Source organism: Microcaecilia unicolor, chromosome 4, assembly GCF_901765095.1.
Source record: "Microcaecilia unicolor chromosome 4, aMicUni1.1, whole genome shotgun sequence".
Taxonomy (NCBI): Eukaryota; Metazoa; Chordata; class Amphibia; order Gymnophiona; family Siphonopidae; genus Microcaecilia; species Microcaecilia unicolor.
In genome coordinates, this window is record NC_044034.1 from 315,635,491 (window position 1) to 315,661,105 (window position 25,615).

The window sequence follows — 25,615 nt, forward strand, 5'->3', positions numbered from 1 at the left end:
AAGCAAGTGGAGGAAGCAGACAGAGCATAGCTCATCCTTGTGTGTGTGTGCGTGAGTGCACACGTTTGTGTTGGTATTTTTAAGAATGTGTGTGTTTATTTGGCTCGTTGCCTTTATCTGTGACTGGGAGAGCATATGGGGAGAGCGCAGTTTGAAAGATGCAGTTCCCCAATAATTTGGTGCACTTGCTGGAACTTCTTCACTCATAGAAATGAATTGGAGCATTTTTTTTAAATTTGAATTTGGCTCGCACCATTTTTATTAATAGCTTAGGGTGAGTTATGTTTAACTCATTTTTATTAATGCTACAATGCTTACATTAATTGAACAGTACATATACTTATGCATTTAGCTTTTAACCATGTTATATACCCTCAACCTTCTTCCCTTCCTGCTAACCCTCCCATCCCTCTCCCTCCTCCCCCCCGCCCTCCCAGCCCTTACGCCTGATCTCTCTAATTCCTGGTGTTAGATTGCGGCAACAAGTTACCCTTAAAGTTTTGGACGTTTAGGGTGAGTTATATTGAGGTACAGTCGTATTTTCCTGTCTCTGGAGGGTTATAGTCTTAAGTTTATGAGGACTTTATTTCTCTGAAACACATTGGTCTGATCTGCCTTCATCATTTTTCCCTCCATTCTTAAATTTGAACCCATCTGTTAAATGTTCAGAGTGTTATTTGCCCACAGATGAATGGACAGGCATTTTTTCTATCCTATATGCATAAATTTATTTCGAAAATTCAATTGGGTTGGAAAGGCAGGCAGGAACCCCACATATAACCATATATCTATATTATATATCTATCTTTAAATGTGTAAGCAAATCTGCACATGCAAATTTTGTGCAAGCCTTCTAAAATGACTTTGTGAGCAAAAAACTGAGCTTAGCTTCCATAACATACCGTATTTTTCGGACTATAAGACGCACCGGACCATAAGACACACCTAGGTTTTAGAGGAGGGAAATAGGAAAAAAAAAAATTCGGACTATAAGATGCACTTTTTCCCGCCTCTAAAACCTAGGTGCTCCAGTGCGTCTTGTCCGAATCCCTCCTCCGAGTTCGGGATCGCCCTCCCTAGGGTTACCTCCCCTCCCCCCCCGGCCCTGTCACCACCTCTCCCCTTACTCACGCGATCTTCCCTGGTGGTCTAGTGATGTCGGGGCAGGAAAGAGCCCCCTCTTTCCTGCCTAGCGCGCTGCTCTGCATCCTCCTGTATGCTGCCTATGACGGTCTCGGCGAGATTCAAAATGGCCGCCAAGAATTGAAGTGGCCTCGCGAGACTTCAATTCTCGGTGGCCATTTTGAATCTCGCCGAGACCGTCACAGGCAGCATACAGAAGGATGCAGAGCAGCGCGCTGGGCAGGAAAGAGGGGGCTCTTTCCTGCCCCGACATCACTAGACCACCAGGGAAGTTCGCGTAAGGGGAGAGGTGGTGACAGCGTCAGTGGGAGGGGAGGTAACCCTAGGGAGGGCGATCCCGAACTCGGAGGGAGGGCGGGCGGCCTGCTAAATCCTGTGCAGAAGAAATGGATCCTCAGAAGCTTAGCTGAAATTGGGTGGCGGAGCAGGTGGGGGAAGAGGGGTTGTTGGTTGGGAGGTTAGGATAGGGGAGGGCAGACTTATACGGTCTGTACCAGAGCCGGTGATGGGAGGTGGGAAATACTGCTGGGCAGACTTATATGGTCTGTGCCCTGAAAAAGACAGGTACAAATTCAAGGTAAGGTATACACATATGAGTTTATCTTGGGCAGACTGGATGGACTATGCAGGTCTTTTTCTGCCGTCATCTACTATGTTACTATGTTACCTTCGGACTATAAGACGCACCCCCCATTTTCCTCCCAAATTTTTGGGGAAAAAAGTGTGTCTTATAGTCCAAAAAATACGGTAAGATATCATACAGTTACCATTTATCAGCTTTCAGCAAATCAATTCGTCACATTCCCCTGACCACTCAAAGTGCTCTTGTAACCATAAGGGGCCCTAATAAGCACACCTTTCCAAGAACAACGTTCAGATCTAAACCTATTGAGAAATGTTAGCTTGGTAGATAATTATACCTCATGACAGCTCTCTGGAGAGATCCCCCCTCATTCCCAGAATTAAAAAAAAAAAAGTTACCAATTTTCCATTTTATTAACGTGTGCTGTCAAAACACTGTTCTGTACACTTTTTTTGTTACAGGTGTTTAAATCATAACCACCTACTTCTCTTCTCAACCTTAACCAGCAGTAGTTTTTGTCTGTGGGAGCTATTGAGGGAAGGAGACGATGGTTTGTGCATCTGTCTCAATGAGGATGGGGGTCACTGTAAATTCATTGGTGGAGGTCCTGGTCAAAATGTCATCTAATATATTTGCATCAGTTTGTTAATTTTCATAAATAGCCCAGACCCAGTTATAAGACCAAAATTATCTGTACATCTATAGCTTGGTTAAGAGAAGTCAGACCTGTTTCAGGGTGCGAGATATGCAGCTGTCTGATTTCCTGAGAGGGCAAGAGGTTTTTGACCTAGCAGTTTCCTGTTGTGCCTTTGTACTTCCAGCTCAATCAGAACCAGGCTGAGATCTGACACCAGAATTTTCATCCTATTCTCCATTCCTCCCTCCCCTTCCATCCCCACAGTGTACCTAATCTAATATTATTCAGTGATGGTTCTAGGCTAGACTAGGCCATGTACCGCAGGGCGTTGCTGGAACCCACATTGAGGGCTCTGAATTCACTACTACTACTACTACTAACATTTCTAAAAGCGCTACTAGGGTTACGCAGCGCTGTAGCAATTTAAACATAGAAGGACAGTCCCTGCTCAAAGAGCTTACAATCTAAAAGAACAAGAGAACAATCTAAAGACAAGTGTACAATCTAGAGGACAAGTGAACAGTTAATCTAATAGGGTGGATAGATTGGGGCATTCTATATTTCTCAAGCGGTTAGGCGCCGAAGGCAGCATTGAAGAGGTTGAGTTTTAAGCAGAGATTTGAAGATGGGTAGGGAGGGGGCATGGCGTATGGGTAAAGGAAGATTGTTCCAGGCATAGGGTGAGGCAAGGCAGAATGAGCGGAGCCTGGAGTTGGCAGTGGTGGAGAAGGGTACAGAGAGAAGGGCTTTGTCCTGTGAGCGGAGGTTACGGGCGGGAACATGGGGGAGATGAGGGTGGAGAGGTAGTGAGGAGCCGCAGACTGAGTGCATTTGTAGGTAGGAGGAGGAGCTTGAATTGTATGCGATATCTGATCGGAAGCCAATGAAGTGATTTGAGGAGAGGGGGTGATATGAGTATATCGGTTCTGGCGGAATATAAGGACGTGCGGCAGCGTTTCTGAACGGATTGAAGGGGGGATAGATGGCTGAGTGGGAGGCCGTGAGGAGTAAGTTACAGTAATCGAGGCAGAGGTAGTGAGAGCGTGGACAGAGTTCGTGGTGGTGTGCTCAGAGAGGAAAGGGCGAATTTTGCTGATGTTGAAGAGGAAGAAGCGACAGGTCTTGGCAGTCTGTTGGATATGCGCAGAGAAGGAGAGGGAGGAGTCGAAGATGACTCCGAGGTGGCGGGCAGAGTGACGGGGAGATGAGGGTGTTATCAACTGAGATAGAGAGTGGAGGAAGAGGATAAGTGGGTTTAGGAGGAAAGACGAGGAGCTCGGTCTTGGACATGTTCAGTTTAAGGGTGACGGTTGGACATCCATGCCGCAGTGTCGGATAAACAGCTGATACTTGGCCTGTGTCTCCGTGGTGATGTCAGGTGTGGAGAGGTATAGCTGGGTGTCATCAAGCATAAAGATGATACTGAAAAAAAATTCAGCCACTATTGTTGCCTGGGAGGAAATGGGCTGTATGAATACTGGCTCTGTAGTATCCTTTCAACTCAGGGGGTGGAAGACCTAGGATTCATCGATTGAACTGGGGACATTCTTCATGGCAATACACAGCATAGCCACTGGGCTGGCCTGGGTTTCTTGTTCTGCAAGGACATACAGCCCCCTCTGGGGGTGATCATAGAGAGGATAAGCCCATTGTATCCTTAGTTGGGTGAGGTGGCAGCTCATTTGTGACCTGTTAATTCCTGTACAAAACAGCTGTTGAGGAGGGAAGGGGAGCAAAGTGCTTGTCCCAGTTGATACATTTTCCTTAGCTTCTGTGGATGTTGACATTTGAACAGGGTCGATGATGCTTATCTGTCTTTTTCCAATCTCCCCCCCCCCCCCCTTTTTTTTGGCAGGTGATGTGTGGTGCAGATCAATGCTTCCATGAGATTATCACGATTGGGTACAATGTGTACCACTCCTACGACTTGCCCTGGTTCAGGACACTCAGCTGGTGAGTGCAATGGGTGCTGCAGCCCTAAGATGATGCCGTGACAATACACGGTATCATCAGTCTCCATGGCTCGTCACAACCTCTCTGCACATGGTAGGATGTCAGAATGCAGAGAGACCTTAGAAACACACCTAAAAAATATAGACCAAGTAGTTTGGTAGAACTGTGTCCTGGAGAAAGGTAATGAAAATATTGAGGCTGATATTGATTGGCACTTATCTGGTTTTCAGGCGTTGCTAACTGGATAAGTGCCAGCAAGAGGGTTATTCAGCAGTATTAACCGGGTAGCGCTGCTGAATATGTCCTCTAATCGCTTTGGCATTATCCTGACCGTGCTAGGGCAGAACTTGGAGCAGAGCAAAAAGGTTGTCCTAACTTTTTTTTTTTTCTTTTTCTAGTCAGCAATGTAAAGATCTTTTTATTTAACACAAATCAGCAACAAGAACAGATAGTCAAGTCTCATTAATACAGTTGTTGCATTACAGGAACAAGTCAGTATCCGAACAACATATTGTGAAATTAATGGAGAGCATGGTGAACAAGCGCTCAATGAGTATCTGGACAAGTTCCACATTTTTGCATGATAATCATCAGGATTCCGCACACTCCATAGCACAGAAAACTGTGCTCCTCTACTCCTGTCAACTTCAAATGGGAGATAGCAGTAGGGAAAAGCATTCTACTTTTGCAATTCGACATGTCCAGTGCCTTTGACATGGTGAACCATACTATTCTACTACAGCTCCTTGATTATTTCGGAACCGCGGCAATGTACTAAAATGGCTAAAAGGCTTTCTAACCTCCAGATCCTACCAGTTAACTCCAGAGCAAGTTTGTCACCTTGGACAGCAGACGTGGTGTGCCACAGGGTTCGCCTCTTTCCCCACACTATTCACATAATGCTAACTCCTCTGGCCGTAGCTCTTTCCCAAACTTGGTCTCAATCCTTCATCTATGCGGATGACATCACAATCTACATTCCTGTTAGGAACGACTTAAGGAAATAGCTACAACATCAGACTTGGATTACATCACACTGATGTGTGCTTGGGCGACCTCCTTTAAATTGAAGCTCAACACAGAGAACACTCATTGCCTTCTACTCACCTCACCCTATAACAAGTTCAGTCCCACCACCTTAATTGCACCTGAGCTTGTCCTGCCAATCTCTGAGTCTGAAAATTCTAGGAGTAATACTTGATAGAAATCTAACACTGGTAGAACAAACAAACGCAACCGTCAAAAGGTATTCTTCACTCTTTGGAAATTAAAGCGTAGAAAACCTTTTTTCCCTAGAGAAGTATTTGGCAGTTTAGTGCGGTTGCTAGTTTTAAGTCATCTTGACTACTGCAATGGAATCTATGCAGGGTGCACGGAACTGCTTCTCAAAAAAATTACAAACTGTCCAAAACACAGCTGCAAGGTTGATCTATGGTAAATCAGAAGTTCGTCAGTTCCAGACCATTACGTGAAAAACTGCACTGGCTACCTGTCAAGGATCGTATAACATTTAAAATTTGCACCCTGGTGCATAAACATTTCTACGGCGAAGCTCCAGCTTATATGGATAATCTTATCATCTTACACCCAGGAATTCTTACAAATCTTCTGGTTCTTACTTACATCTCGACTACCCCACATGTAGTGGCCTCAAGTATAAAACCAGCTACGCATCTACCTTTCCCTATATCACGCACGAGTGTGAATGGTTTACCCAAATCAGTTAAAACTACTTCCGAACAACAGGCTTTCAGAATATCACTGAAGACCACCTTATTTAGGAAAAGCTTACGCTACAGTCCCCGCATTGCATTAGTAACTCCTGAACGGTTACTATTATGCGGCCGCATTGAATTCTTCTGCACGTTTCTCTTTTCTTCCCCTCTGTCTTTCCTCACCAACTACTTCACCCTTAATGTATCTGATTGTTTGTTACTAGATTGATGTAAGCCTTTTTACACTGATGTTAGCCTTTTTGAACTAATGTAAGCCACATTGAACCTGCCCATGGGTGGGAAAGTGTGGGATATAAATGCTATAAAATAAATATTTTAAAATTTTACCATAAAGAAAACTACACTAGCCAAAATATTTTTTTTTTTGTTGTTACATTTGTACACCCGCAGCTTTTCCCACTCATGGCAGGCTCAATGCGCTTACATGGGGCAATGGAAGGTTTAAGTGACTTGCCCAGAGTCACAAGGAGCTGCCTGTGCCTGAAGTGGGAGGAAAGAAGAAAAAAAAAAAAAAAGACCCTGCTCTGCTCTTCTAACCGCTCATCCCTGAAACCAGCCCTTCCTCCCCCCCACAGTCCCCCCATCTCAACTCCTAACCCATCCCTACCTAAAATCAGTCCTCAGATGTCTATAATCCAAGGAAATTATAACTTAACTTAATAAAAAAAACGTTATTTTAGCTTATTCTCAGGTGCGCATGTAACTGGAAGATCTGCGCACCTTGCATATACACAGCATGTAAGTTATGGATATTATTCGTGCTTAGGCATCCTTGCTGGCCACTTTCCGCGGGCAAGTGAACATTTATGTGCATAAGTGCCAGTATTTTATACATCTGTGTGCACAAAGGGCGTATAAGTGTGGGCGCCTAGATTAAAGAATTGCCGTTACAGCCCTAGACCCCAGTAAAACCTGGATACATGGTGGGGGTTGTCTCTCTATGCTAGGTACTTCTTGCTGTGTGTGAATTACTTCTTCTATGGAGAGACAGTAACGGATTATTTCTTCACGCTGGTCCAGAGGGAGGAACCGTTGCGGATTCTCAGTAATACCATCGCTTCATTTCCTTTGCACTGTATCTAACAGGTAAGGTCCACCTCTTCTCGCTCAGCTGATCATGTCTTCATCTGAGCTGTGTTTTTTTTTTCTCCTTTGGTAGGCTCATGCTGAGAGAAGGTTGTTACTGTGCTTGCCGAGCACGGGTTAAGTAGGTGCCCCATGAATCTATGGGGTATTTTCTGTGAGTAAAATAGCTTTTTATGCACAGAATGGAAAAGATTTCCTGGACTCTAGGCACACATCCTGAATACACAAGTTTATCTGACCTGCGTGGTTTGCAGTTATGAGCATTATGTAAAATACATTCATTAGGTTTGTGAAATGACTGGAAATTTGTATGCCAAGGAGCGGGTGCAAGTATGTTTACTCCTGGCACAGAATTCTGCAGGAAGTGGTTTAGACATAACTACCGCAGTCTGACAGTTCACTTACACAGTCTGGTCTAAACCTCTAAACTGGCACAGGAGGATGAAGTGGACCCAATATGCAGCAGTTAACTTCCTTTTCACTGTGTGAGCTCACCTGGGAGAGGAGAAGAGAGTGAGCACTGAGTAGAGCTGCATGCTATGGGTGAAAATGAGTAAAGGTGATGAGGGTAGGGGTGTGGAAGAGAATGAGAATTTGGGGGTATTGCATGCAGAAGATGATTTTGGGGCAGACAGAGTCCAGGAGTAATATGTGCAGGTAATTTTAGAAAGAAAAAATATTTTTTCCTCCAAAGACAGGTAGGATCTAGGTTGGAAACCAATTTTAACCTGTGGGAGTTTCTTCTACCATTCTTGCTCTGAAGGACCCAGAGCAATTCAACTAAGGACCTCCAAAAGGAAGTTATTTCATATTAGCTCCCCACTGTCCCCAGGGGTTTCAGGTCTGTCTTCCTGGCCTCTCATACACTCAGGGTGCAGTAGAAAAGAAAAAGCTGTTGCTCTCAGCAGTTCCTTAGGGTTCTCTTTAATGTCCTTACCAAAAAGGAAACAAATTAAAAATGTAAAATTCCCGCAAATTTTTTAATAGATGGAACAGTTCAATAGAATGATAGACTGACAGAAATATGCAAATTAGGTCCACTCCAGCTTATGCAAATTCAGTAACGTCTCTCAAACAGTTTTCAGCCATGTGCCTTAAGATTAAAAAAAAAAAACCACAAAAAACATTCAGAGCTTCCCTTCAGCCTAGTCACTTTCAAAACAAAAGGGAGACAAAATTTGAATCAAAGTCCAAGTTTCCTTTTCCAAAACCCTTTTCCTGCAGGGAAAGGGGAGGAAAGGCCACCTACCCACTTGCTTCTCAGCCAGATACCTCCGTACTGGCCTTCCTTCAAAAATAAAACAGAACAAAACAAGGAAAGACTCACTTTGTTTCAAAAAGGTTCAGTCTCATGTCTTCTTGACTGGCACATTCAGAAGTATCCTAGTTCTTTCTCCCTCAATGCCCCACAGCATCTGTGTCCTCTGGAAGCTTCCTTTCCTCCTCCTCTAAACCTGGGAAGATGGCCCTTAAAAGTTCTACCTCTTAGTCTCTGTCTCTGATTAGACCTCTTTTGTCTTGGTTCTTATTGACCAAGAGTAAACTGCTGCCTCCTAACGCTCTCCCAGTGTGAAAAAATCCCATTTGTAGGTGTTCCTTTCTGCTCTTGTCAAATCATACTTAAGGGGTCTCTGTTTTGGACTTGGCTTTTCTAAGTGCTCCAGGAATTCTGTGGTGTTGGGAGGGGGGGGGGAATATCTATCTATCTCTCTAATCTTGAAGTGGTGTGCATTCAGTTGCATGGCCTGTCGGATGGCAAAGCTCACCCATGTAATCTGGATTTTAGGGTTCCGTTGCAGCATCTGCTTAGCATAAAAAGTTAAAGGTAGATAATCCTACAGGATTTTAACTGGGTAGTAAGGCTCCTACCCTGTTAAAATTTGATTGCCAGCTCCAGAGCACATATTTCAGTGGCACCGAAATGGCTAGTGCCACTGAATGTTTTCTGACCAGCATGACACTAACCGGTTAGTTCCAGGGTGGTTCGGGGTATAGTTGGGACTTACTGGTTAGCTGTGATCTTCAGTTTGATAACCAGGTATGTGCCCAGATAAAGATAGGACAGAAAAAAAGGCTGTCCTAACTTTATCTAGGCACTGGTATGAATATCAGCTGGCACTTGGATAACTTCTGATGGCTGGCTAGACACAAATATTCCATGCCAGTGCCCGGATTAGGCCAGCATTGAATATTCAGGTCATTTACTGCCTGCAGCAGTCAGCACCTTTACATTTGTTTGACTGCTGCAGGCTGAATTTCAGACCCCTAATAAGAAACTTTGTCCTCTCCTTCAGGTGACCTACACTGCTTCTCATTTATGCCAAGATTTCCAGATTTGACTGCCCTGGCCGGCAAGAGTTATATATGCAGACACCTTTAGATTTAGAGGGGAGAAGCAAAGGGAGAATAAAAAGTGCCACAGGGTGCCCACTTGATTTTCTACCAGCATAGGGGTTTGCCCCTGCGAGTCCAGTAGCCCAGGAGAGGGCCTTTGTTGCTGTGATTCTCAAGCCAGAATGAAAAGGATAAAGCAGTGAGTCAGGGCCTGAGGTCAGGGTTGTTGAAAGGATGCATCTAGTCCTATATGAATATCCGCTCCTTATGAAACTCTTTGCTTTCTCTCAGGTTTCTGCATGTTTGTCCTCAGTCTGGTGAAGAAACATTACCGACTGCAGTTTTACATGGTAAGCTGACTTGAACAGGTTTGGACAGTGTTGCATGTTATGGGTTGATAGTGTCAGGAAAGTGGAGGATCAGAACGAGTCACCAGAACAGGCAAAAGTCTATTGGGGACAGTTCAGTAAATGGGGACTTCCTTTTAGGTGCACTGATCCCTACAGTGAGCAACCAGATTGAGTTGTAGAATATAGCGTGACCCAGCATTAGTGTGACTAATATAAGTCATAGACCTGGAATAAATTACCTGGTTGTGTAAATGCAGAAAGACACATGAAACTTACATGCTCAACTTAGTACTGGAAAATGGCAGCCCCTCTCAGCCCCTCCTGTGCTCCACCCATTTATACACCTCCTTGCATTTACATGCTGTGCTACTTCTGTGTGCCATTTTTGAATAGTGCTTAGTAGCTTTGCTGCCACTTAGCTGTGTAAGTGTAGACTTACCTGTGAAAAATGATAGCGTTCTGCACATTTATACGTTCAAGTGGCCTTCTTAGAGTGTTAGATAAAGTCTTAAGACAGAGGTTGAAGCTGTGGTAGATTGTGACTCGCTTAAACAAAGGGGCTCATGACTGTTGAGGATGTTCTACCTGCTTATTTAGGCAGCATTTTCAAGTATGTGAGAAGATTCTGGAACTTGTTCGAAGAAAGCTGGTGTATGGTATTCAGTAACTTCTGTGCCCTAGAAATAGTTAACTATAAACAATTTAGTTTTATTTACCCTCTTGCAATATTTGAAGAAATAAGTATTTTAGGAGTTTCCTATTTTTTGTTTGTTTTACACATGTTTAGAAATCGAGCAGAAAACTTTTGTGAAAGGGAGACCTTTCCCCCTCATCCCATGTATTGATTAAAAGATTTAAACACAAAGACTGCTGTGCTGTGAGCTGGTGCTTACTAATGTGAGCATCTAGACTTAACAATCAGACTTTAAAGGCTGTGCAGTGGTTTGAACCAGTCCAGTTTTTCACTTGGACACCTGTGGTGAAAGCCCAAGAAGGTACCTATTTTATTCATGGTTTATAAAGGCAACAGAGGTACTCATGTGCCTTTTACTAGAACCAGCCCCAGTAAAGTGCAAATTCAAACATGTGATTTTACAACTGCTCTAAACATGGTGTAAATGTTTGCATGTAGTATACTCAAGTACATCCCAATTTCACCTTGTTTCTGTCCAAACTATGCCTCTGGGAATGCCTTCTTTCAGTCCACAAAAAATTACATGTGAACTCTTGACAAGTGTACTTTTTTATGTATGTACATGGCCATTCAATTTTATAAAGGGCATTTTCTACATTGAAAACATTTTATATGTGAAAAATCCTCTATAAAAATACCCCTCCCCCCTTGAGTTTAAGCATATTTCAGGAAGATTTTTTTTTTAAACTTTGCTTTGTTTCTTTTGAAGCAGATTATTTGTATATAGAAACTAAAAAGAAATAATTAAATAAGAAAACTAATAAAATCAAGCCCATATCAAGGCGAGCATCCATGCAATGAAAAAAGAAAACAAAATACTGCTTAACAGCTTATAAATTCTATCTAATCCTAACCTAAGGTCTGTTGCTAGAGGACTCTCTTTCTTGTATAATAAATCGTTCTAACTGAAGTGGAACCATAAATACATAATTTATTCCATGAAGTGTAGTCAAACATTTGCAGGGAATATTTATAAAAAAAAAAAAAAAAGTAGCTCCAATCGCAACCAGATGTGACTTTTAAGGTACAAAATTTCTGATTACAATATAATTTTGATCCTGGGGAACTGGGATCAATTCCCACTGCAGCTCCTTGTGACTCTGGGCAAGTCATTTAACCTGCCATTGCCCAAGGTACAAATATGTACCTGTATATATTATGTAAACCGCGTTGAAATTAAGTTTTAAAAACTACAGAAAGGCAGTATATCAAGTCCCAATTCCCTTCCCTTTTTCTTATTTTAAATAGTATGAAGTACAAAAGGCTATGTGGATTCGATGTTTTGGTTTTTTTTTTTCAAATTTGTATTTATTTCAGAAGAAAATTATTCAGGAAGCTGAAGAGGGGGCAATGAATTTATTAGAAAATGTTTCAGAGTTTGATTTGATAAAATTTCTAGAGACTTCTCAAGATGAGTTTACCCAATGCTCCACCCTTTTTGGTTTCTTTTATTTCTGAAAAAGGAAAGGTTTTAATGTACAAAGGTGTTTTTCAAAATGCTTCTTGCAGATTCAACTCTTGGCAAAAGCTTGATACTTCTATTTGAGATTGTCCGTCTGATTGGATTCTCCTCTACCCGTATATTCAATAGGCCTGATATTCAAAGCGATTTAAGCAGAGAGGCTCTTGCCTGTTTAAATTGCGTTTAGTACATGGCCTGGCACTGAATAAAGTAGTCAGACCTTTGGAAGTGACCGATTTGGGAATTTGAAAAAATGTGGATTTTTTTTTATTCTTCCCTCTATCTCGTTTTTTTGTCGCCTCCCCAGTCTGCCCTCACTAACTGAGGGCTACAGGAGAAAATCTTTTTCTGATGTATGTGCTGTGAGGGCTGCACATTTCTAATGCTGGTACATTTTACCTCTACAATGTGCCCAGGCCCTGAGATTTGTTTCTGAAGGCAGAAAAAATTTGCAATGAATTTGCTGTATCTACTTGTCTACAAGTGAGGGATGAACTGACCATGCCAGTGGTATGTGCTGTGACAGCTGAAGTGACTACTTTCTTTTCTCTTGTCTCCAGTTTGCTTGGACACATGTGACACTACTGATTGTCGTTACCCAGTCACATCTCATCATTCACAACCTGTTTGAAGGAATGATCTGGTGAGTACCAATCATTTATTTAATTTTGTTGGTTTGTTATAGTCACTGCTGTTGTGCAGCACCATTCACCCCACTTAATTTACTCTTGGCCTGTGTGAAGAAAGCCTGCTAGCCTATCCTTAGAGTGTGTACAACTCCCTTAGCAGCCTTACAGTGAAAATGTAGCGCCGTCCAGTCAAGATGAATTCTGATATGCCATAGGGTGGAGGGGGAAACCCAGGATAGGCATAAAAGGCCCAGGCTGCCAGAAAAAGTTGGTGGCTGTGATTTGAGTGAAAGGTAAAGACAGGTACTAACCAGCATGGTTGTGATGCTGCATGACTGGCAAGAAATCTGTCTGCAAAGCTGAGGTGCCCCCCCCCCCCCAAGTCTAGCATTTTCTATAAGTCTGCCTGTTTCATGTAGACCTTGTAGACTGGTTGATTTGCATCTTATGTGTTGTATTGTGTACTGCTAACAGCACTTGCTGGTGGTGAAACTAATCTGGCAGGTTTATTGCACTAGAGTCTAGAGCATTCTGAAATGAATTTCATCTCCTTTTGCAGTTATAGTTTATTTAAACTTTCTATAATGCCATTAACTGACAAGCAGGTGAAAGCAGAGAACAGGCTAAGATAGATAAAAGAACTCCAATAAATTGCAGGAAAGATCCACTCAAAAGACAGCAGTCACACAATAATACGCCAAAGTGGTAAAATAGTATCTTCTGGCTGCCATCTTTTTAGGTTCATCGTCCCAATTTCCTGTGTGATCTGTAATGACATCATGGCCTACATGTTTGGGTTTTTCTTTGGCCGGACTCCACTGATCAAGGTCAGTGCAATGTGTTGTGAGGTTGTCTTGTGCCCGGGGTCTGGGATGCATGAATGTTCTCTGATGCATCAATCAGAGACGCTTCTTTGACTGCATCTTTTGTCTCTTTTATGTTTCATCAAGCCTGGGTTGTTAAAGTTCAGTTGTTTACCTGTAACACTCATTCTATGAGAATAACATTTTGCATGATCCTTACACTTGGTTCTGTTATACGTATGCGCTTTCATAATCCCAGCCTTAGCTACTCTTGGGTGTGTTATGGAAGTACCTTCACTCAAGCAGAAGGGAGAGCATGTTAGAAGTCATTAAGTAATCACAACGAGGCTCCTTTTAGGGTTCTTGTGTATTCTTTTCATAAAAAATCTTAACTGAAGATGTGAGTTTACTGTTGTAGCTCTTTTGTTAAAAAAAAGGTTTCGCACCATATGGTTAAAGTACCAAGAAGAGATACTAGAACATCTCATGAGTGGGCTCCAATCCTTTCTCAGGGTGTTGGACCAGAGTTCACTCAGGGAAAATACTATACCTTTCAGTTACCTTTGTCTACCTACCAGCCACATGGTACATTTTTATCTCAAATATGTGGCCTATCTTTTCAGTAATGATGAAAACCCAAAGTTGCCACTGTATAGGAGAAACAGCTCCTTTAGGAGTGAGACCCAGCCAGGTTCCTGTGTATAAGTAGGAGCGTCATTCTTTCTTGTCCTCCAAAAGCCAGGAGGGGGAAGTGCTGACCACAGATGAGGTGACCCTTGGAGTTACTTTGAAATACTTTTATTGGTAATAAAGAAACAGAACCACACAGAAATGAGCATAGTCATAAAGCATCAAGATTAATACAATCCATCCATGGCAGAGCAAACATACAAAACTTACATTTAAGATAACCACCAAATTTTATTATGTAACCATCCTCTAACCCACCCTCCCCTAAGAAACAAAATAAAACCCCTTCCTTCTGTAGTCTGTCAACCATAATTCCAAGAGATCTTGACTCTTATAATCTCCCAGAAAGTATAAAAAGAAAACAAAATGCTCTCCCCTCTCAACCCTCCCCATAATACCCAGAACTAGAAAACCTACCATAACATTAAGCACCCACCTCTTCTAGCACCCGGGGTCCCAGTTTGTTCAATAAAAGACTACGGCCTAAGGAAGATAAAATCTTAATATAAGAATCCTAAGTTTGTAAAAAATGCTGCGTTGACTTAGGAGAAACAATGACATCTCCAGCCTCCCAAACAGCCAGTGTATGCACCTGATTCTTCCAGCTCCAATACGAAGGAGAATCCCTTGAGACCCAAGCATACATAATACATTTAAGATCCACCAGCCTCAATTTCTGAAATAAAAAATATTTCCCCTTTTCACCCATCTTCCGAGGTCTCGCACTGCCCAGTATTAACACTTTTGGTATCAGGAAGATTGGTATTTGTAAGGACTGATAAAGAATTGCACCAAGGAACCTTTTGATCAACTCCATATAGAATGAAAAAAGGAATTTAATACATTGCGAGGAGGCCAGAACCCCAGCTTGGAATAATTGTAATTGGGAGACATAAGCTCTGTGTAAAATCCTATAATATGTCTCTTGCAGAGTAGCAGCAGTAGCCACACAAGGAATTCCTTGCAGAACAAGTAATATTTCTCAATCTGATAAGGTATGACCAAAGTCTTGCTCCCATCTACCGTACACCAACACCAGCTCTTTCCCTACCACTCTCATATTTAAGCGCTTTCTCCCAGATTCTGTATAGCACGCCTAGAGATCTGCGCTGAAATCCAAGTGGATTCTGTAACAACACATGTAACTTAATTGGCTTAACAAGCTAATTAGCATTGGTAGCACTTAACAAGCAATAGTGTCACTGATTGCCAATAATTAGAATTTACACGCATAACTCACTAAGTATATTCTGTAATGCACTGCGCCTAACTTCTTAATATGCGCAGACAGGCATGGTTATGGGTGGGGACACAGGTGTTCATGGGTAATTCAGAATTTACGCGTGTAGTTATAGAATATGGACTGTGCGCCTAAATCTATGTGCTGGGATTTGCGCCATGTTTTCATTGGTGTAAATGGATGTGCAAGATTTAGGCACTACAGTTGCCGCCTAAGTGTATTCTGTATACCACGCCTGGCTTATAGAATATGCTTAGGTGGGAATGTTTTCCGTGTGGATTTTTTAGACAGCATATATAGAATTCCCCCTCCTCTATGGATACCTGATATAGATAATATTTCCTCTGGGATAGAAGTGAAAAAAAAAAGCTCTGACACTTGGAATTTAAAGCACATGCAAGTAGATAGAGTTTAGTGATCGTATGGCAACGTATGTTGTCTGTGAGCAGAGTCTAGATATAAATGGTGTAATCAGGTTGTGTTCAGGGCAACATTAACCATCAGGGAGATTATCAAGGTTCACATTTTTTTTGATGTACCGCATGTTATACTTAAAATCATAGCGGTAACAAGAATTCAGATAAAGGGCAAAAGTTTCTAGGGTTGCAGAAGGGGGAAGCAGCAAAGAACATCTACATTCAACAGAAAGCAATCGATCCTGACAGCCACACAAACTTGGTGAACCACCAGTGTGTACTTTTACCCACAGGAGGAATGATAGGTTTTTCAAATAACCCATTTACCCAAATAATGACTTTAAAAGTATGGGGCCAGATTGTATATATGGTGTCTGAAAATTCCACTTGAAACAAAAATACACCTAGGTGTATAAGGTAAAGTTCTCCTAAATTTTATAGAATAGGCTTAAATTTCTGCGCGGTATATAAAATAACACTGAACCTCTCCACACAACCATGTTTTACTTGACTTAAATCCCGACACCTAAATTAGGCGCAGAGCAGGTGTATTTTGTAATGCTCATAGATTTTAGAAATGCCTACGCCCCTTCCATGGCCACGCCCCCTTTCCAACTATGCGACTTAGAATTTAGACGCATCTCAATATGCTTAGTGAGTTGTGAGCATAAATCTAATGCCAGTTAGTACTGATAATTGCTTGTTAACATCCAATTAGCAGTACTGAATAGTTAACCAATTAAGTTACACGCATTGTTTTAGAATACACTTCAATTTGTGCGTGGAAATTAAGGCGCCATATATAGAATCCCGGGGATGATGTCCAGTTATGCCTTCTTATATTATGTTCTGGGAGAGACTTTGTGGGGTGATCATGATTGTTGAGTTAATGTTCAAAATGTCATGGGGAGGCCCTAAAAGCTTGAAGGCTAATTGATGGGGGGACAGGAGCCTCTCCTAAAATGCCTGAGACCTTTGCACTGGCCCTGATCATGTGTGAGGATACTGCAGTGACACACATGATCTTTTCAGCAGAATAGCCCTTTTTTTTTTTTTTTTTAGATCTTTTTTTTTTTTATCTGACATGTAAACCACCTATGTAAATTTTTTTTCAATATGCAGCAAACATATACACTAGGACAAATAATACAGACAACAAAACTGCTTCTCAAGTACATCATTCCAAAACAAAACCTGTAATTTAATTCTAAGAAAGTAGTATAAAGTGAACCAGAATAGCCCTTCTTGATTCTGAAATGTTGCTTGCCCTTATCTCACTGTGTTAAGCAGTAGGTCACATTTCCTCTTCCGAGTGCTGTCCTGAAAAACTGAGTCTCCCAGCATGTGGTTACCGATGATTTTTTGCAGTGAATCTAGTACTTGTGATAGCAGTGGCAAGTGGTATCTTTCAATTAGCCCTATAACATAGGGAGGAGTCTTACACTGCCAGTGCCTGTTCCCGACCTACCACCCTATTATGGTATTCTGGCAGAATAGAGTGCCTCTGTCCTGCTCTAGAAATGCTAGTTCTAAGGGTGAGAAGGTAGATGTCTCCTTGCCTGCACTTTCTTTGGTTTCTGTGCAGAGACCACTGACCATGATGCCAATTTAATAACTAATTACAAGGGTAGGTTTGGCAGTGAGGGCCCCTAAACAGAGATCACATCTGGTCCAGGGGTGTTTGACTCTCCTGGTGAACCTTTAGCTGTATCCTCCCCCCCCCCCCCCCCCCCCCGGTCTAGCATTTCACCTTCCCTACCCCACCCTCCCTTGGCCAGCATCTCCCCTTCCCGTGGTAGCCAGTGTCTGGTCTCCCTTGTCCTCTCTGCTGCTGGGCCTACACCTCTTTTCTCATTGTTGCTGCTGTTGCCATGTCTGGACTTTGTGGCACAGGGCCTTGAACTCATGTCCACACTCAAGGCCTGCTCTGTCCTGCCACCCTCAGAACTTTGTTTTACAGGGAGTGGGATGCAGTAGGCTTTGAGTACATGTATGTGTTAAGGCTTTGTTCTGGTCACATGGATTCTGCTTTGCTGCTTTTTGACTGTCACACTGTGTTGTGGTGTCATCTCCATAATTGTACCACATTAGGTGATGCTTGGTCTGCCTAATGGTAGGGCAGTTCCCAAAAGAGACCAGCTTATATCGTTAAGGCCATCCAGTAGTAATGACTTTTGTTCACTACTGATCAACATACAGTGTTTGAACCGATGACCAAATAATGAAAGTCTTTGCAACCCTGTACCATTTGTCTCAAACCTTCTGAGTTCATTAGACTGTTATGTTTCCTATTTCTTTTTTTTCCTCTTTCGCTTTTCACCCCTGTGTCCTTTTCCACCTTGCAGCTTTCACCAAAGAAAACCTGGGAAGGTTTTATTGGAGGATTCTTTTCCACAGTGGTTTTTGGACTGTTGGTAAGTTTTTGTTTTGCTCTGAGATTTTATCACCTAATTTCTTGTAATCTACTTTGCATGGCAGAGTATAAATCCATGAATGAAATGAAATGTCTTGATTCATGTCATTGAGGGCCTTCACTCTTTCCCAGGGGTGAGCCACAAAGACAGCTGGGAAAGAAAATTAAGTTACTTACTGTAGCAAGTATTTCCATGGACAAACAGGATAGCAGGTCCTCACAGCATGGGACTCTAGCTTTCAGCAGGGAAACGGGATAGTAAACTAGGTGCAATAGTGGTAGATTCATATGTATTTTAAAATGGCAACAAGCCTTTTTAAAATATATTTTATTCTTTGGAAAGACTGCCTGGAACAGAAACACAATGAGCCCCTAGGGAGGATGGAGTCGGATTCTATTCTGTTTATTAGTCATCCACTCCCTAATAGGTTCTAAGTGACTTACAGTACAAGGAAGAAACATTCTAATTAAATAAAGTTGAAGGACATAATGGAAAATAGAGTTAATCATTAGGATCAAGTTTAGCAAATTAAAGCATCTTCTTAATGCATTGAAAAATTGAACAATTTTTAGAAGAAGCCATTCCAAAGTTTAGTCACCTGAAACTTAACAGATTAGGCTGTTTAAATCTTATTTTTCTGATTTGAGGGAAATTCATGTATACAGCGGTTCCATCCCCTAGTAGGGTCTTTAGAAGCCAGAACTCATAAAGATTTACAAAGGGAATAACACCTTGTAACATATTATTATAAATTATACAGGCCATCTTAAAGGAGACCCAAGCTGGGACTGGTAACCAGTGTAATTTCTTCAAGGGGGTCATTCTAATATGTTTTCAAGCTCCAAAAATAAACCTAGCAGCAGTGTTTTGTAAAAGATAGTCTATTGAATAAGCTAGAGGAAATCCTTAAATACAGTGAGTTACAATAATTGATATATGGCAGAACCATTAATTGAACAATTAACCTGAAACGACCCCCCCCCCCCCAAAAAAAAAGGGGTCTAACTTTCCTGTTGTTGCAACGTAGGTGACAGTACTAAATAATCTTTTCACTTGTGTCTCTATGGAAAGATTGGTGTCTAATAAAACTGGAGGTATTATTCCAGAGCGAAATGACAGCTTTAGAGGTGGTGGTTCAATGGAGTTACTAAATCACAAGGTTTTAATATTTTGTGTGTTCATCTTGAAATGGTTCATTAAGAACCATTGTTTTGTGGTAGTTATGCAATCATTGAGTAAAATAGTAGTTGTAAGAATATTCTTCTGAACTGGTATCAAAATGAAAATATCTGCATCTGAGTGTAAATACTCATGTGCACCAGGTACACTTCTTAAAGGCACTGGAAGCTTTTTTCTAGATAGATAGCCGAAACAAAATCAAACAACTCTATTTTTGATAAAATATACCCCGATCGGGGAGCCTGAAGTCTTTAATGGAGGCCTACACCAGGCTGAGTTCAAAAATAAAGAAAACGTGAAAACGGCCAAAATCCTATCCAAGACGCTACCAGGAAAAAAGTACCACATGTGAAAACATAAAAATCAAAACATTTTGTAGATAAGTGTCTTGATGCAAGCTCCAGTGATGCGTGACCGACCAGCTCCACAGAAAGACAAAGACTGAGGTGGTCCTAAATAACAGTGGCAGGTGGGAGATTGTGCGCATATGCAGTGAAACAACTCAAAAGATTCTAGTAGTAATTAAGCTGGAGAAGCTTTGTTGTGCGGGCTCTGTAGATGACATCACCTATGCCGAGAGGTCTTGTTCTGCTTGTCTTTGGAGAAACAGTGAGCCAGTAGCGTGGCCCTGTCTGGTCTTGCATTTTAGGATGGAGAAGTTACTTCCCCCCCCCCCCCCTCCTCTTTGCCCACTGTCTTTGTTGATTTGTCTGTTTGCTACACATTGTTGGAATGGCTTCCTTCTGGGCTGTCTGACGTCCTTATTATGGATGGAAAAATTCCTAAAATTCTCCTGGCTCCCTGCCAGCTCTACTTTCTCAGCTGCTAGTGCCTGCTTATTCCTTTCACATACCTTTCTATTATTCCCAATTGCATGCAGTGTGCATATCTGACTCATGCTCTCCAGCAGAGTGAAAATAGGTAATGAACAGAGAAATGGATCTCAGAGCAATAATTAATCCTTCAGTTGTCCTGAGAACGCCTTTTGCTATTCTGTAATTAGGCTAACAGATGTTTGCAGGCATGATAACAGTTGGCAGACTAACTTGGAGCCTGGTGTCAGCATTGGGAGCACAAACAGTGTACTGGTACATCGAGAACATTGAGGGGTATGATGTGCATGTCTTTATTTGTTTACTTATATATTTAAAATCTCATATTCCTCGCCCATCTACAAAGATAGGTGGTTTACAAATAAACATACATAATCAGAATCTAACAAGGTAACATAAAAACACAATACCAATATCAATAATATTTTTTTTGGAAGAGATGTGCTTAGAGTGCATTCACTCTGCAGCTCCTCAGGTACTCTCCACTCCCTCTCCACTCCCATCTCTCCCTACACTCCTCCCCGGCAACTCTGTTCACTGGGTAAATCTCTGTTATCTGCACCCTTCTACTACTACTACTTAACATTTCTAGAGCGCTACTAGGGTTACGCAGCGCTGTACAGATTAACAAAAAAGGACAGTCCCTGCTCCAAGGAGCTTACAATCTAATGGGCGAAATGTCAAGTAGGGTCAGTCTAGATTTCCTGAATAGAGGTATGATGGTTAGGTGCTGAAAGCGACATTGACGAGGTGGGCTTTGAGCAAGGCTTTGAAGATGGGCAGGGAGGGGGACTGGCGTATGGGCTCAGGGAGTTTATTCCAGGCATGGGGTGAGGTGAGGCAGAAAGGGTGGAGCCTGGAGTTGGCAGTGGTGGAGAAGGGTACTGACAGGAGGGATTTGTCTTGAGAACGGAGGTTACGGGTAGGAACGTAAGGGGAGATGAGGGTAGAGAGGTAGGGAGGGGCTGTAGATCGAGTGCATTTGTAGGTTAAAAGGAGAAGTTTAACTGTATGTGTTACCTGATCGGAAGCCAGTGAAGTGACTTGAGGAGAGGGGTGATATGAGTGTACCGGTTCAGGCGGAAGATAAGACGTGCAGCAGAGTTTTGAACGGACTGAAGGGGGGATAGATGGCAAAGTGGGAGGCCAGTGAGGAGTAGGTTGCAGTAGTCAAGGCGAGAGGTAATGAGAGAGTGGATGAGAGTTCGGATGGTGTGCTCAGACAGGAAGGGGTGAATTTTGCTGCTGATATAGAGGAAGAAGCGACAGGTCTTGACCATCTGTTGGATATGCGCAGATAAGGAGAGGGAGGAGTCAAAGATGACCCCGAGGTTGCGGGCAGATGAGACGGGGACGATGAGGGTGTTATCAACAGAGATAGAGAGTGGAGGGAGAGGAGAAGTGGGTTTGGGAGGGAAGACAATAAGCTCGGTCTTGGCCATGTTCAGTTTCAAGTGGTGGTTGGACATCCATAGTAACATAGTAGATGACGGCAGAAAAAGACCTGCATGGTCCATCTAGTCTGCCCAACAAGATAAACTCATATGTGCTACTTCTTGTGAATACCTTATCTTGATTTGTATCTGCCATTTTCAGGACACAGACCGTAGAAGTCTTGCCCAGAACTAGCCCCACCACCCAAACACCAGCCCCGCCTCCCAATCTCGGCTAATCTTCTGAGGATACATTCCTTCTGCACAGGATTTCTTTATGTTTAGCCCACGCATGCTTGAATTCTGCTACCGTTTTCATCTCCACTACCTCCCGCGGGAGGGCATTCCAAGTATCTACCACTCTCTCCGTGAAAAAATACTTCCTGACATTTTTCTTGAGTCTGCCCCCCTTCACTCTCTTATCATGTCCTCTCGTTCTACCCCCTCCCATCTCCAGAAAAGGTTCATTTGCGGATTAATACTTTTCAAATATTTGAACGTGTGTCATATCACCCCTGTTTCTTCTTTCCTCCAGGGTATACATGTTCAGGTCTGCAAGTCTCTCCTCATACGTCTTGTAACGCAAATCCCATACCATTCTCGTAGCTTTTCTTTGCACCGCTTCCATTTTTTTAACATCCTTAGCAAGGTACGGCCTCCAGAACTGAACACAATACTCCAGGTGGGGCCTCACCAACGACTTATACAGGGGCATCAACACCTCTTTTCTTCTGCTGGTCACACCTCTCTCTATACAGCCTAGCAACCTTCTGGCTACGGCCACCACCTTGACACACTGTTTTGTCGCCTTCAGATCCTCCGATACTATCACCCCAAGATCCCTCTCCCCATCCTTAACTATCAGACTCTCCCCGCCTAACACATACTTCTCCCGTGGATTTCTACTCCCTAAGTGCATCACTTTGCATTTCTTCGCATTGAATTTTAATTGCCAAACCTTAGACCATTCTTCTAGATTCTGCAGATCCTTTTTCATGTTTTCCACTCCCTCCCCGGTGTCCACTCTGTTACAAATCTTAGTATCGTCCGCAAAAAGGCAAACTTTACCTTCTAACCCTTCGGCAATGTCACTCACAAATATATTGAACAGAATTGGTCCCAGCACCGATCCCTGAGGCACTCCACTACTCACCTTCCCCTCCGAGCGAATTCCACCACCCTCTGGTTTCTGTCCGTCAACCAGTTCCTAATCCAGTTCAGCACTTCAGGTCCTATCTTCAGCCTGTGCAGTTTATTCAAGAGCCTCCTGTGGGGAACCGTGTCAAAAGCTTTGCTGAAATCTAAGTAGATTACGTCCATAGCACATCCTTGATTGAATTCTCCAGTCACCCAGTCAAAGAATTCAATGAGATTCGTTTGACACGATTTTCCTTTGGTAAAACCATGTTGTTTCGGATCTTGCATCTTATTGGCTTCCAGGAAATTCACTATGCTGTCCTTTAGCATCGCTTCCATTACTTTTCCAATAACCGAAGTGAGGCTTACCGGCCTGTAGTTTCCAGCTTCTTCCCTATCACCACTTTTGTGAAGAGGGACCACCTCCGCCGTTCTCCAATTGCACGGAACCTCTCCCGTCTCCAAGGATTTATTAAACAAATCTTTAAGAGGACCAGCCAGAACCTCTCTGAGCTCCCTCAGTATCCTGGGTTGGATCCCGTCTGGTCCCATGGCTTTGTCCACCTTTAGGTTTCCTAGTTGTTCATACACACTCTCTTCCGTGAACAGTGCTAAATCCACTCCACTCTCACATGTACTTTTGTCAGTCCATCTCGGTCCTTCTCCAGGATTTTCTTCTGTGAAAACAGAACAAAAGTATCTATTTAGTAAATTTGCCTTTTCTTCATCATTTTCTACATAGCGGTTCGCAGCATCTTTCAGTCTCACAATTCCCTTTTTAGTCAATAATATACCTGAAGAAATTTTTGTCACCCCTCCTTACCTTTCTAGCCATTTGTTCTTCCGCACGTGCTTTCGCCAGACGTATCTCTCTCTTGGCTTCCTTCAGTTTCATCCTGTATTCCTCTCCGTGTTCCTCTTTTTGAGTTTTTCTGTATTTCTGGAACGCCAACTCTTTAGCCTTTATTTTCTCAGCCACTTGCTTGGAGAACCATATCGGTTTCCCTTTTTCTCTTGGTTTTATTACTCTCCTTACATAGAGGTTTGTGGCCCTATTTATAGTTTCTTTCAGCCTGGACCACTGCCCTTCCACTTCTCGTATGTCCTCCCAGCCCATCAGCTCCTTCCTCAGGTATTCCCCCATTTTACTAAAGTCAGCACGCTTGAAATCCAGGACTTTCATTTTTGAGTGGCCACCCTCCTCTTCAGCCGTCATATCAAACCAAACCGTTTGATGGTCACTGCTGCCCAGGTGGGCACCCACTTGAACATTTGATACACTATCCCCATTTGTGAGTACCAGATCTAGCATCGCTCCCTCCCTTGTGGGTTCTGTCACCATTTGTCTGAGCAAAGCACTTTGAAAAGCATCCACGATCTCTCTACTTCTTTCCGATTCCGCAGATGGAACCTTCCAATCTACATCCGGCAAATTGAAATCTCCCAACAACAGCACCTCTCTTTTCTTCCCCAACTTTTGAATATCAGCGATCAGATCTTTATCTAGCTCCTCCAATTGTGTCGGGGGTCTGTAGACAACACCCACGTGGACAGAAGTTCTATCCTCTCTTTTTAAGGTGATCCATATCGCTTCTTCCTTTCCCCAGTTCCCTGTCATTTCAGTCGCTTTGATATCATTTCTCACATACAGAGCTACTCCTCCACCTTTACGCCCCTCTCTATCCTTCCTAAAAGATTATAGCCTGGTATGTTTGCATCCCATTCATGGGAACCATTGAGCCATGTCTCTGTGACTGCAACTATATCCAAGTCTGCCTCCAACATCAGGGCTTGAAGGTCATGAACTTTATTGCTTAGACTGCGAGCATTTGTGGTCATCGCTTTCCATCTACATTTCCTAGTATGTGCTTCGGTTTTAGTGATTTGGGGGTGTCTTTTCTCTTTGGGTACCTTCATATCTTTTTGTTCCACCTTCTTTGCTTTTTCTTTTTCTTCCGCCTCAGTTTTATTTTCAGGAACATCACAGTGCTGTAGTGGAGCAAAAGAATTCTGTAGGGGCAACACTTGTGAGGGCGGATGCTTCTGTGTCACATAACGAAGCCTGCCTGAGCCTACTGTGAACCATCTATTCTTGGGTGGTATTATCCTTTGAGGCAGTGGTGAGAATTTGGTATGATTCTGTGCAGTATGATTTTGTGCAGTCCTAGAAGTTGCTTTAAGTGCATTCAATTCCTGCTTTACTTTGCTGAGCTCCTGTTTTAAACTAGAGAGCTGAAGACAGGACAAGCTTTAAGTCTCCAGATGCTTGGCCTTGAAACTAAAGCACCACAGTTATTACAGAGAATAAAAGTCATCCTGATTTGTTGAAATGGGTATGAACAGGTGTACTATGATGGGGTTGTAATTAGGGTGGGGTTAATTTATGATACGTAGTATATTTGGGAAAGCTATATAGGAAGTGTCAGTCTTGGGGTGGGTGAGCTTAAGCTTAAGACCTATGGAATGTGTTGCTGTAAACCTATCTCTAGAACAGCATTGAAATGCCCAGAGCCACAACTGTAAGGTAGGGGTAATCAGAAAATAGTCTTATCTGAGAGCTCCCAAATCCGTCTAGCTTCTGTGCAGAGACAAAACCACGTGGAGAGAAGCTCCACCTGTGCTATGCTAATGCCTTACAAACAAAAGCAGATGGGGGAGGGGAGGGGCTCCACACCTATGGAAGCAGAAGGAAAAAAAACACAAGAGAAACTACTACGATTTTAAAGCACTTGTTAAATCCAGTTCTCAGATTATCAACTATCAATACAAATAGCCAATAAGCAGTTTTAAAATCTGTTACATAGAATACAGATATCAATTAGAATTAGAAATAGCCACTAAGCAGTTAGTTAGGAAACACAGA

General features: G+C 42.6%; 1 protein-coding gene across 1 annotated transcript in view; it reads left to right on the plus strand.

The window, feature by feature from the left end:
* Positions 1 to 25,615, plus strand: part of CDS2 (CDP-diacylglycerol synthase 2) — an 80,690-nt gene that overhangs the window by 40,327 nt on the left and 14,748 nt on the right. Inside the window, 7 exon segments of the mRNA XM_030199617.1 lie at positions 4,219 to 4,316; positions 7,000 to 7,097; positions 7,100 to 7,138; positions 9,764 to 9,822; positions 12,539 to 12,621; positions 13,347 to 13,434; positions 18,102 to 18,170. Coding sequence (XP_030055477.1) covers positions 4,219 to 4,316; positions 7,000 to 7,097; positions 7,100 to 7,138; positions 9,764 to 9,822; positions 12,539 to 12,621; positions 13,347 to 13,434; positions 18,102 to 18,170 — 534 coding nt within the window.